Source organism: Gekko japonicus, unplaced genomic scaffold (assembly GCF_001447785.1).
Source record: "Gekko japonicus isolate JY-2015 unplaced genomic scaffold, Gekko_japonicus_V1.1 scaffold3536, whole genome shotgun sequence".
NCBI lineage: Eukaryota > Metazoa > Chordata > Lepidosauria > Squamata > Gekkonidae > Gekko > Gekko japonicus.
Window position 1 is genome coordinate 101000 of NW_015164767.1, and position 13677 is coordinate 114676.

At 46.5% G+C, this 13677-nt stretch overlaps 1 protein-coding gene across 1 annotated transcript in view; it reads right to left on the bottom strand.

The window, feature by feature from the left end:
• LOC107109143 (cytochrome P450 2J2-like) overlaps positions 1-13677 on the bottom strand; it is a 53529-nt gene that overhangs the window by 6769 nt on the left and 33083 nt on the right. The window contains exons 6-9 of the mRNA XM_015409717.1: positions 13421-13581; positions 11810-11986; positions 8526-8667; positions 1-56 (exon numbers count right to left, since the gene is read on the bottom strand). Of these exons, the coding sequence (XP_015265203.1) occupies positions 1-56; positions 8526-8667; positions 11810-11986; positions 13421-13581 (536 nt within the window). The remainder of the gene's footprint in view (positions 57-8525; positions 8668-11809; positions 11987-13420; positions 13582-13677) is intronic.

Sequence of the window (13677 nt, forward strand, 5' to 3'; positions counted from 1 at the left end):
GTAGCAGAATAATTGAGAGGAACCTAAAACATCTTCCATCTCCTTGTGGACTTTCTCTGAGGAAAACAGTATACAAAATTATTATGGACACTGCATTTTCTTGTACTTCATTCATGAACCAGTGAAACTTTTCAATATCACATAATTAAAAAATTGGAATGCACATGGAGCTTTAGGCTTGGGTCATGAAACTAGTAGATAGGAGGGAGGCTGCAGAAAAAAGACCAGTTAAATCATGGACAAATCTGTAGTCAAAGCATGCTAAATAAATGCAACAATAATTCTGTGGAAAGCAAAGTCAATAATAATGCCAAACTTACACACACACACACACAAACAAACACACAGAATAAGTCTCATTGTGGAAATAAATACAATGAGCTCTAGAAATAGGCCTTGGGTACTCAGTGTCAATTTGCTGTGGTTACCTCCTCAAACCCCACCCTCTCCAGGCTCCACCCCTGAAATCCCCAGGAATTACCCATCCTGGAATTGGGAAACCCACCCCCTTCCCAGCTAACCATCAGCCTACCATTATTTGCCCCACTGACTGCAGCTGACTTCTGCCCTCCCTCTTGGAGATCAGTTGTAATTCTGAGTGATCTCCATCATTCACCAGGAGATTGGCAACAATTGTTCCCCAGAAGAAAATGGCTGGTTTGGAGGGTGGAGTCTATGGCATTGTACCTGTCTGAGGTCCCACCCCTCCTCAAACCTCACCCTCTCCAGGCTCCACCCCTCAAATCACCAGGAATGTCCCAACCTGGAGTTGGCAACCCTATCTCCTTCCCAGCCAAACATCAACCTGCTATTATCTGCCCCACTGTTTTAAGCTTTCCATTTCCTCCCCCCTCCCTGCTGGAGATCAGTTGTAATTCTGAGTGATCTCCAGCCCTCACCTGGAGTTTGGCAACAGTGGTTCCCCAGGAGGGAATGGCTGGTTGGGAGGGTGGAGTCTATGGCATTGTACCTGTCTGAGGTCCCACCCTTCTCAAACCTCACCCTCTTCATGTTCCATCCCTCAAATATCCAGGAATTTTCCACCAGAAGTTGACAACCCTATCTTCTTCCCAGCCAATAATCAACCTACCTTTATTTCCCCCTCACTTTTCAGCTTTCCTTCCCCCTCCGCACATGCAGTCTCTACCATGCTCTGAAGCCCTGACTACCACATCACATTGGCTGTCATGGGGGGCCATCTCAGTATGGTATCAGTCCACCATTTTCTCCAGAGGAACTGATCTCTGCCATCTGGAGAGCAGTTGTAATTCTGAGTGATCTCCAGCCCTCATGTGGAGATTGGCAACAATGGTCTCCCACAAGGCAAAGTAGTCTTTCTCTGCAATGGGGACCAAAGCAGCTGACATCATTCTCCTCTCCCCCCTTTTGACTTGCACAACAACCCTGTGAGGTAGGTTAGGCTGAAAGTCTGTGACGGGTACAAAATCACCCACTTAGTTTCTACAGCAAGAACCTGGATCTAGCAGACCCTGCTCTGAAGCACTGACTGCTACGCCTAGGGCAGCCAACCCCCAGGTGGCGCCTGAAGATCATCAGGTATCACAACTGAACTCCAGAGAAAATAACTGCTTTGGAAGGTGGGCTGTATGGCATTCTGTTCAGCTGAGGCCTCTCCCCTCCACAAACCCTGGCTTCCATGGACTGTACAAGAAAATCTCCAGGAATCCCCCTACCTGGAGCTGGCAACCCTAGTCAGGACTGGCCCCAATTAGTTCCTCACAAAGGCCTGCAAAGGGTTTCCTTCCTTTGTCTGAACCAAGCTTGTTTGCCTACCATGCTGAAATGGGCTCCAGCTGTTTGCCTCCCACCCTCATCTCATGGGCATATATCACTCCTTAGGTTCGTTGCCACCACTCACAGAATCATCACTGCCTTTTTAGAGGGACAGTGAGACCCCTCTGGCTGAATCTCCCTATTTGGAGATGGAATCCCCAATCTTTGGGGTATCCCTGGAAAGTTGACAACCCAAGGTCTGGCCTTTCCTAGCTTCCCTCTCTTTGGTATTGTGCAGAGTGGGGGAGACTATGTGGCCAGAGCACAACACAGATTCTTAGCCCAAATTAAAGAATTTATTTTACTATTTACACAATTATGGAGCGCACACACACTAAATGAATCAGGCAGAACTGTAGGAGTAAGCACACACTATGAACCAATAGAGTATAAATCAACAAGGGTTAAACACAATCCTCTTTACCGCTGGGTAAAAATGATGGGGTCGGTCAGTCTCACGACTGGGGCCCCCAATCCGGTAACTAAAGCGGGGTTAATCAAGTCTATGGCACACCCTGAGTCTATTAAGGCCCACACCCTCATGTGGGTTCCCAGGGTCGGGTTTATTACAGCCAGTCACGAAAAAGAGGGGGGGTAATTGCTCACTGTCTTTGCTGCCTCCTGGGTTGAGACCTGCTGCTCCATGCCACTCACAGCAGGTCCTTGCCTTTTCCCACTGGCTCTCTCTCTTCATTGGTACTCTCCTCCGAGTCCACCTCTGGGATGTTGACTTGAAGAGCCCATTAGAACTTTGGCTTGGCGGTGCTCTTTTGTACCGGGGTGTCTTTATGTTTTTTCTTGGCCGCTTTCCCTCTGCTGGGTGGGCCCCCCGATTTGGAGCATGCTGAGGCGAAATGGCCCCTGCTTCAAGCGCTGCTCTCGAACCCCTTCCTTGGACTTTGGTGGCTTCAGCTTAGCTGCAGGGTGCTCCCTCTTGGGTAGGCAGCAGCATTATCGATTTTGATCATCTGCAAACACCTCTCAGTGTCCACCACTTCGCTCATACAGGTGTTCAGGGAGATGGGGTGGACACTGCGCAGAATGGCCTCCCGCAGCTCGGTATTCAACTCCAACCGGTACTACTTGGCCAGCACCCCATCAGGCCAACCCTGAACTTTCGCTGCGTATCTTTTAAACTCTTCCGAGTACTCATGTACTGTCTTGCACCCTTGTTTCAGGGTGCGTAGATGGTTGTGCACCTTCAACTCTTCCACTGGGTCCTCATATTGGTTCTGTAAGGCCCACATGAAGGCATCGACCTCCTGCAGTTCCAGCCCCTGAGCATTGTGGAGGCTGACATACCAATCTGCTGCTCCTTCCCTCAATTTAGTGGCAATGTAAGCCACCCAATGCTCGTCAGAGGGGAACAGGTGGCCCCAATACAGCAAAAACTTCTCCACTTGCACCACAAAATAGGCCAGTTTCTCTGGGGTCCCATTGAACGTGGCCTCCAGCAACTCAGTTGGCCTGTGTTCATGGCACAGTTCCCGGGGCTGTGGTACTGGCACCGGCATCCCCGCAGGTACAAACAGTGGCAGTGAAGGTGGGGGGGGCACTGCTGGAACAGCAGGACACTGCAGCCACATCTCGTTTTGCTCCACCTGGGCGACCAGTCTCGGGATGTCCAACAGGGCCTCCTTGAGGAGTCGGGACGTCTTGGCTTCTTCCCATTCGATCCTGGAGAAGCGCTCTTCCTATACCCCCTCATCCACTGGGTCACTCCAAGGTTTGGCCTTCGAGGGTTGGTAATCATGCTGGCTTCCCCTTTTCTATCCCAGGGTTACCATCCATGTCTCCTGCATTTCGGCTTTGAAGATGCCCCAATGGTTGGGACAGGCGCCTTCGCCATACAGCCGAAGGAACATCCCACATCCGTGCCCGACGGCAGTACTGGAATCAGCGGGGATGTAGTAGTAGGGGGGCAGTGGTGGCCGAAGTCATCACTGGAGTTGTTGTGGTGGGTACCATGGCATCAGTTGTCACTGGTATCTCTTGGTCCTCCTCACTGCTCAATCTTTTGGGAAACTCGGGTTGGGGAGATAGTAGATTCCTGACACTTTGTCAGGCTTTCCAATCAAACACTCAACAACATTTCTGTGGGTTGGACTTCTGGTTTATGGCGACACACTGGCAGACGCATCTCCCGGACCTACCGGGGATGTGATCTGTGCACCAGCAAAAAGGAGGGGGGGTGACGGGTTGCTACCCCCCTGAAGCCTTGGCAAAAGGCTCCTAGCCATGGGGCTTTTGAGGGGTAACCTCTTCACCAGTGTGATGCTGGGGAATTGAGGTGCTCCTCTGCCCCGACGGTCCTGCTGCTGAGTGTCCATATGGATCTAGAGCCACTGACCAGGACAAGCGTCAGAGATCAAGCATTCTGAATGTGTGCCGAGTGAGGGCATATGACCAACAATGAACTGTGAGTCGGGTTAAAGCAAATACAAGAATTTTAAAAGAAAGCTACCCCCTGGGAATGGTGAAAAAAGTGAGCAGGGGAAGGGCCCCTCCCATGCGCATGAACTAAACAATGAAATACTAAGGGGGGAGCAGAAGAAAAAGCATTGAAATCTGTTTTGAGAGACTTACCAGAGTGCGGCTAAGCATATGGGCGTATTTCAGAGACTTTAACAATTTTTCATAAAAGTAAACAATCCATAAAGATGGCGGGGAAGAAAGCAGAGAAAGACAAACCATCAAAAGTGAAACCAGCCGGGATCTTGAGCCCTCGACCGGAAGAGGTCACTGAGTTCTCTAAAATGTTAGCAGATTCCTTGTGCCCTCTGCTGGACCAGATGACTAACATCAAACAACAGCTGACGACTCTAAACCAGAATCTTGCAACTTAGCAGCTCCAACTGACTGAGACTTTAAAAATAATGGAGCAAACGGCTGAGAAGGTGAAGGAAATGGACACCAACACTAAAAAAGTCAAGAAAAAGGTGCAAAAGCTGGAAAAGAAACAAGCTTCAGAAGAATCACAACTTTTACCCAGTTACAGATTTGAAAGCAGAGTATCTTGCAAGCGAAATGGATGTGGTCTATAGGTCCTATTCCGTGTACATCAAAAAAAATAATCTGCCAGGGGAAATAGTGGCCAGATTCTCAAAGCGACATGTGAGGGATCCTATCCTGAAAGCAATTACAGGAACACCCTTGAAAATCGGGGACAATACCATCAGGATTCTAAAAGACATTCCATTTGAAATAAGACAAAAGAGAAAGAAATATAAAGACTTAATCCTTTTTCTACAAACAAACAACATTGTCTACAGATGGTTAATTCCAGAAGATGTCATTTTCAAACTACATGATAAAAAATAAAAGATTGACTCTGTTTCCAAAGCACATGAGTTCCTGAGAGCGCAGCTGGGAGAGCCAGCCGAGGTCAAGAAGGAAGAAGATGACAGCAAATCCAGTGGTGAACTGGATTCGGTGTCTTCCAATGAGGACTCTCTTTCTGATAAGGGGGCAGCTGCCCCCAAATGTACGTATAAATTGAGGCTTAGAAAAGATGAGACAAAATGAAGGCTGAAGGACTCTGAATTGTTCCTTAAAACTTTAGTTTTATTATGGGATGATCTTGGGTTCTCTTAAACAGTTAAAACATTGGATAAAAAGATAAAAAATTTAGCATAACTGACTATGTTCAAAGTAATACTAGCAATTTAAGATTAACATTTATATAAGCTATTGTTATGATATCCTATACTTGGGGATTTAGTTAGTAGTGGTTTTCTTTCCTTTCTCGCTACATGTAGTTACCCCCTCCCAATTTTTCATTGTATACAAACTACTTACACAGGAACGTTGTGTTGTTGTTTTTTAGGCCCCCTGAAGGGGATTTTTATTGCATTTTTAATAGACTACAGTCTATTTAATAAACTACAGTCTATTAAAAAATGCAATAAAAATCCCCTTCAGGGGGCCTAAAAAACAACAACACAACGTTCCTGTGTAAGTTTCTGTTTACTGAGGTTAGTACTGGAGATATCATGAATGCTCATGTCAGGAATGACAGGTACCAAAATGGTGGTTACAAATATACCCCCTTCAAACCAGACCCCCCTGATGCATTAAGCCCAATAAGCAAGCACCTGTGAGCGCGGGCAAAAAGCAGCAGTTATGTTCCCAGTGGGAAAAGCATACTAGGCAGAGGCAGCCCTTCAAGGCCACTAGGCAGAGACACGGGGTTTGAGTGGAGAGAGTGAGAAGACCAAGCACCCCCTCCAGATTCCATTACATGGCAGCACATGTATAAGCGGCATCCCGATCAAAATATTCCAAATAGGCACAGCTCCATAGGAGGGGTAATTCCAACTTGCAAGAGATATGGAGCTGATGCTCCCTCTTGCAAACAGATGGAGAGGTTATGTCAGTTGGCCCCAGAAGCCGATCTTCATCCTGCAATGCTCCCCCCGGAGCTATGGCTGCCTGAAAGGCCGAGGCCTGCAGAGCAATAGGCCTTGCCATAGGCCCCAGCACCTGGAGGTTGTACGAGTGCACAGTATGCCAGTTTGAGGAGTTTAGGTCAGAGGTGGGATATCCGGAGAGTTGGCCCCTCCCAGTGGAGCAGTTGCTCCACTATTGTGTGAACCTTAAAGATAAGGGGCTAATTGTATGCACCATTAAAGGGCTCCTATCAGCTCTGGCCTTTGCCAGTAAGGCATTGGGGTTCTGGGAAGAAACCAATGATCTTCATCTGAGGAAGATGCTCGAGGGTTGGTCCAGAGAGGCAGGCTGGCCATTGGACACTTTGGCTTGCACCGGTCAGGCACGCAACAGGCTATGCCCTGGAGATCCAACCGCCAAGCCGTAGAACTTAAGTGTCCGATCAATTCATGCACACCAAAGGCCGTCTGCTGTCTTTACCCTGGGACACACAACCCAAAGGCTCATCCAGCCAAACTCCTATCCTAGGGCTGCCAAATGCAGCCGGGGGGCGGGGAATCCCCCACTTCGGAAAACCCACCCCCGCGTGCGCGTCACCCGGAAGTGACGCCGTACGCTGGGGCGGGGCCACGCCATTTGAGGGGAAAACAAAGAGTTTTCCCCTCAAATGGCGTGGCCCCGCCCCCAGCGTGTGACGTCACTTCCGGGTAACGTGCACCCGGCGCGTGCGCGTGCTATGCGCGTGCGCACAACCCCGACATTGTCCGGGAGCCCCCCGCTCCCGGGCGATTTAGATTTGGCAACCCTATCCTATCCCCCCAAAAGGGGTTGTTAATTGGTCCTCCCCCCTAGCCGCATGTCACTCACCAGCCCCGATCCAGCCAACTAAAGTGACCAACCTAAGAAAGCAGCACCACCCCTGTGACAATTCCACAACCCACTGACTAGCTGTATGAGGTAGGCGAAAAAGTATCCCCAACCTGAGCCAATCAGCCTGGGATCAAAAATTCCTACCCCACCCTGAAAACCCGTGACCAGAAAAACCCCATACAGAATTCAGGGTTGGAGGGTGGGCCAAGCTCCAAACAGCAACTGCAGGACGGTGGGCATGTCACTCACCAGCCCTGATCCAGCCACCACCGAGGTCAAGCTCAGCTTAGGCCAATGCTCCCGCTGGAAGGCCCAAGGCCTCCCAAAGCCCTTGCCACAAATCTTCCAAGAAGATATCATTACCCTTCTCAGAAAGATGCAGCCCATTCTTATTGGGTGTAGTAAATAAGAAGCTGGAGACCAACTGGTGATGAAGGTGCATAGAAAGTTTATATAGATATAATGGTGAATATATACACAGAGATATACAGGCTATCATACAGCATACCGTGCCTTAGCTTGAGAGCCTAAGTCCCCCCCTAGCTTATCAAGCTGATAGCTAATATACTAAACCCAGCCAATCACTAACAAGGTGAATTAATTACCTACTCTAATAATGCCTGAAAGAGAACACCTGCTAGTATAACACCTGGCTGCAATCACTTAATCACTAGCATGACAGCTAGGACTGTCAAACAGATCAAACTGATCTAGTAACTGCTTGCTACCTCTATCACCTAGACATATATCTCAATAGTTCTGTCAGTAAAGTTCCATGTAGTCAGGGTGAATCTGACGTTGTGGCAAATAGAGGCCCAGTCCAGCATCCAATGCTTTTTTGATGCCCCTGTTGGCCTTTCGACAGGTGCGATCAATTCACAATGGATTCCAGACGTCATGCCACACCTGGCATGGAACCATTGCTGACCACACTATAACAACATCTGGCCACCTGGCCTGAATGGCCCGTGAATCTTCAATGGCCTGCAGCACCAATGCTTTACACATATTATTTACCTTTCACCCATTTTATCTTCGATGAGAGAGAGTGACTTGTCCAAGATCACCCAGTGAAATGTAAGATCATCAGACCAATGAGGATTTGAATTTGGGTCTAATTCCAGAATCTAGTTAAGCATTTCATTACGTCAGACTAGTTGTCTCAGATGGATATTAGACGTCTTTATTGTGGTTCTGATTCATCCAAGTCTTTCTAAAACTGTAATAATAAACTAAATCATTTTACTCATTTCCCAATGAAATTTACTTAGGATTCTTGGGATTCCCCCCCCTGACTGTTATCTATTTCTCACACTGCTTTCCTTTGCAGGTACTCATTGGAATGTACTCCCAGTTAAGGATGAATAGGATTGTGCTGTTAATTAGCTACTCAGTATGAGCACTTCAAAGAATGACAACCTGGGGGGCATAAGGTTGGCCTTTCTTTAAGTCAATATAGAAGTCCTTGTTACCTTGGATGTCTGGGCGATTTGCCATGAAGAGCAATGCCCATCGCAGTGTCAAGGATGTGGTTTCTATTCCTGCGATGAAGAAGTCAAAAATACACTGTCTCAGATTGTCTTCATCGAAAGTAGACTTGGGCTTATTCTTGCTCTGTTGTTGATGGTAAAGAAAGTGAGATAGCATTTTCAATCAATTCTAAGCATTTTGACTCTGAAGCCATGGATCTAAGGCCCTTTCTGTTCTGACAGCTTGATCTGGCGAATCCGAGGAGTCAAGCCTTAAGGGTTGACTTTGCAGTCACACACATTCCATCTACACTGCTTCCCCCCCACACTTTATTTATTTGTGTATTCAGTATGCATTCTGCATCTACAAGCCAAACCCACATTTCTTGAGCTAACTGACTACCGACTCCCCCCTCCCTCCCTCCATGATTTTTTCAAAAAGAAAGGGAAAAGAGGGGAAAATTCAGACCCACACATGTAAGACTGAAACATTTGGGAGCAGGCAATCCCCTAGTCCTTTATATTTACTGATTCCTTTGTAGGCTCTCTCTGGCTTTTTAAAAGTTTGCCCGAGCAGAAGAACACATCCTCTTTGGAGAAGCAGGGAAAGAAAACAGAACAGGGAGGGAGCGTCAACCTAAAGAGAGAGAGGCGGAGAGGGGGAAGGGGCAGTGGGCAGTACTTAAATACCCGCAGAAAGAATTCTACTTTAGAAAGGATTAGTGATCTGAAAGTGGATGCGAACAAAGAATCGCTGCAAAAAGAGTTTTGGTAGCTGCGGGGCGACAGTGTGCTGGGAGCGATCTGAATGCAGATTCCTGTAAATGAATACAAAAACAAGAGAAAGCCCCAAAGGAAGTGAAAGCAGCAGTGGGACAGAATGCAGAATGGAAGAATAGGATGTGCTCAGAGACCGAGGTAGAGTACAGGTGCAGAAAGGGCCTCAGTCTCTACAAAATGTACTGACAAAGCATCAGATGAATTGCAACCACACCCAAAGCCACATTCTACTAGAAACCTACAAATGCCATGAGTCTGATCCATGGGTTCAGGCAAAATTTGTCATCCAAGGGAAACCACCGCAACAAACAACAAAGATATCAATAAAATCAAATATAGTCTTCAGAAGAAATAAAATCTGACCGAATTAAATATCCATTAGTCAATGAACATGATATTCACAACCTATGGGACATTCCATTTATTAACCATGAAAGACCCAATGTGTCTTTCTCAGTAGTCCCTTTAAGAAAAATCGATACATACAGAATTAAAACAGCCAATCTATATTTGAATTGTCAGTGACCTATGCCCAGCCAGCCAGCCATTCTTTACAGGCATTTTCTAAATCCATAGCAGAATCACTGAGTGGGTAAAATCTCTTGGGAAAGACTGGTGTGTAATTTCCATTTTACAGTGACTGTTTTAGCTTCCTGATTAAAGGACATGTCTTCATATTTTATACTGGAATTTTTCAGAGACCATGTTCTGTTTCACCTGGCTCAGGCAAACCTATTTTTCTTTTAAGAACGTGAAGGCTTTTTGGAGACTTTTGAGAGACACGATACACACATGTCCTTAACAATCTGAAGAAGCGAAGAACAGAATACATCAGAGTATAAAATGAAGGTATGAAATGTAATATAAACCACCTAACCCTCAAGTGACAAACAATAAGTATATTATAACCATTTATAAAATCATGTCAACAATGCTTTTAATTTGGTGTTTGGTTAAGTGCGTGGGCTCTAATCTGGGAGAACCAGGTTTGATTCCCCACTCCTCCACTTTCACCTGCTGATGTGACCTTGGGCAAGCCATAATTCTGGCACAGCTGTCCTTGAAAAAGAGCAGTTTGGGTCAGAGCTCTTTCAGCCCCACCCACCTCCCAGGGTGTCTGTTGAGGGGAGGGGAAGGGAAAGGAGTTTGTAAGCCGCTCTGAGACTCCAAGTGAAGGGCGGGGTATAAATGCAATCTCTTCTTCATCTTCTAATTGCCAATAGCGTAACAGCATGTTATCATTCTATACACAATGCAATAAATATTATTTCTATCATATCCTGACCTTGGAAATCATCATCATCATCATCATCATCATCATCATCATCATCATCATCATCATCATCATCAAGTTTATTGTATTAGCCATTGGCCATAACAAAACAAAAATACATACACACCCATGTACATTACATTAAGATGTCCCTTGACTGACTTACGCTGAATCCTAACCTTAATCTTATCTTTTTTGCCGCCAAAGCAAATAAGGACATTCTGCTGGTAACATGTACATCCGTATCAGAGAGCAAAAAAGCAACCAACTCCTGTTCTGTGAGTCCATTGTGCAAAGGTAAGATAGGGTATATAAATCTCTGCCTAAGTGATTCGTGCCATGACCATCTCAGTAAATAGTGCTCGATATCATCCACTTCGCCCAAACCACATTGGCAGATCCTTGGGGCAACAGGTAGACCCATAGAGCGACCAATACAAACCATTGAGGGTTTGGCATGGAATCTGAGGGCTGTAAATGCCCTTCTTAGATCAAGAGTGGTTAATTTCTCTAAATAACCAGTCCTACCATGATCTCTTTTAAAGAGTCACCCCATTGATCGCCAGGGTTGATTCGGCTGATCTGGCTGGCTAGGCGGGTGTCCCCTACCTCCCTCACCGCTCCATGTGCATCCCTCCCGAAGCTGCGCGCTCGGTGGAAGAGGACGACCATCCCAGATAGAAGGAGTGTATCTTGGAAATTAAGCAGGGTCATCCCTGGCTAGTATCTGGATGGAAGGCCACCAAGGAAGACCAGGGTCGTGACGTGGAGGCAGGCAATGGAAAACCCCCTCTGAGCGTCCCTTGCCTTGAACACCCCATGGAGTTGCCATAAGCCAGTTGTGACTTGACGTTAAACAACAACAAAAAGAACAACAAATCATATGTAGAATGTTGATGTATCGCAACGTCCTCAGAAACTGGGCTTTTCTGTACTTTGTACTTCTCTTCTTTGGTCTGAAGGGTTTCCTCCCTTTTGTTTTTGGGCTGCTTAGAAATCTGATGCGCCTCGTCAGAGGAATCAGTTCCCTTTCCACCAAGACTACACAACACCTGTGTGATGCAAATGGGTTAAAATGTCTGAGCTGAAGAGGAGATCTACATTCCGTTTTCTGAAGCTCAAGCTCATGCAGTGAAAGAGACAGACGGGTTTCAAATAAGGCCGTTTGCATCTCCTGTCATCGTTTTCCTTTTTACTGAGTGTATCTGACTTCACGTAGAAGGTGAATACTTACTTTCTCCATCTGAAACAGGTAGAAATCAATGAAGTCTTGTGGCTCATGGGCAGCGTGATGCTCCTTGTGCTTTTCTATCTCCTTCCTCGCAAACGAAAGCACCGCCTCCGCGCTTGAAAGGCCCCTCTTGTGAGGCCCCGGGAGGCGGTCCATGATCCGTGGGAAAACTTCATAGAGCTACAAGGAAGATGAAAGCAAAATCCTATCACTACTATGAGATGGCTCAGTCTATGAAATAACTCCTGGGGTTCTCAAATCGCGCCGAAGACAAAAGAGGACACTTAGCATACAAGTATGAAAGCAAGGAACGGCAAGTAGATAAATAGGTACCACTTCGGTGGGAAGGTAACAGCGTTCCGTGCACCTTGGTGTTTAGTCATGCCGGCCACATGACTTTGAAACGGAGATGAGCACCGTAACCCTAGAGTCGGATTTGACTGGTTTTCAAGCAAGGGAGCCTTTACCTTTTATAGCCACAAATAACACCCACCAAGGGAAGACCATCAACAATTCACAACTAAATACCTGTAACTACTTATTATTATTTTTAACTGAATGCTGTCTTTGTAGTTATACTGGTCCTTCTCTGAGGAAGACTTATGAAACGAACACAATATCCTTCATTTGACTCTCTTCTTAAATGTATGATGTAATGTCTTTTGAAAATACGATGTATCACCAGGGGTCGTTTCATAGAAAAAGAGCTAGGGAACTCATTAGCATAACTCATTAGCATATGCCACACACCCTGACATCATCGGAAGTGTGTCATAAGGCCACACACCCCGCCCCCAACGGTCCCGGCCGCCGCCGGCCTTGCAGCTCCACTGCCGAGCCCCATGAGGGGCCTGGCGGTGGACCTGCAAGGCCGGCGGGAGTGTGAGGAAGCGCCGCGAAGGCCCTCCCTGGCCCCAGGCAGGCAGGGGTGGGGAGAGGCAGGGAGGAAGCAACTTACCCTCCCTCTTCTCCTGCCTCCTCCTGGCTGAATGAGGGCCGGAAGCGGGGCGGCTGGAAGCAGGGGGCGGGGCTTTGTCATGTGCCCCGCCCCCGTACCTCACTCGGGAGAACTGCGATCCCCCGCGATCCCCCCCCGAAATGACCTCTGTGTATCACTACTAGACATTGTGGATGTATAAAGTTCTTTATTAGAAATAAACATAATATATGCATATTTTTCATATATTAGCATCTTCATACAGCTTTTTTGTTCTCTCTTCAATGGCTGTGGTTCTCTTTGTTTTTCTTACTGGTTCAGCATGGCCCATATGAGTAAAATAAGATGTAGATATATAACCTAGTCAATCTAGGAAATCAATATAACAAAAGAATGATCAGCCAGCAGAGGTACAGTGTAAAAAAAATGTTCTTAAATCCAACCTCATGAACAAAGGGCCTCCATAGTGATGTCTACTTTTCTGTTGCTCATTATCAAATTTAGTCTTTTCATTCTGACAGAACCCATTCAAACCACAAAGTTTGAGTCACACAATGAATATGTGATACTCTTCTGTATCCCTAGTCATCTTAAAAGGTTTGTCTTAAAGATGGAAGAAAATGAAATCTATGAGATGCCTGTGTGACCTAATAGGAAAGCAAAAGAAAATGACTTACAATATGACCAATGCCTCCTGCAGATGTAAGTATATAGCAAATGGCTTCCACCAACTTGATTAATTCTTTATCTTCAACAGAAAACCGGTGTCCAAAAGCCACAGCACAGATCACATTGGAGACGGAGTTAGTGATGGGCATTCTAGGGTCAAATGGCTGCCCTGCAAATAAAGTTGGTTGCAACTTCTGTGAGCGCTCAGAGTGGATTTCATAGTGAATTTAGGTTACGGACACTGAGATCTTTGCAATCTTAAGAG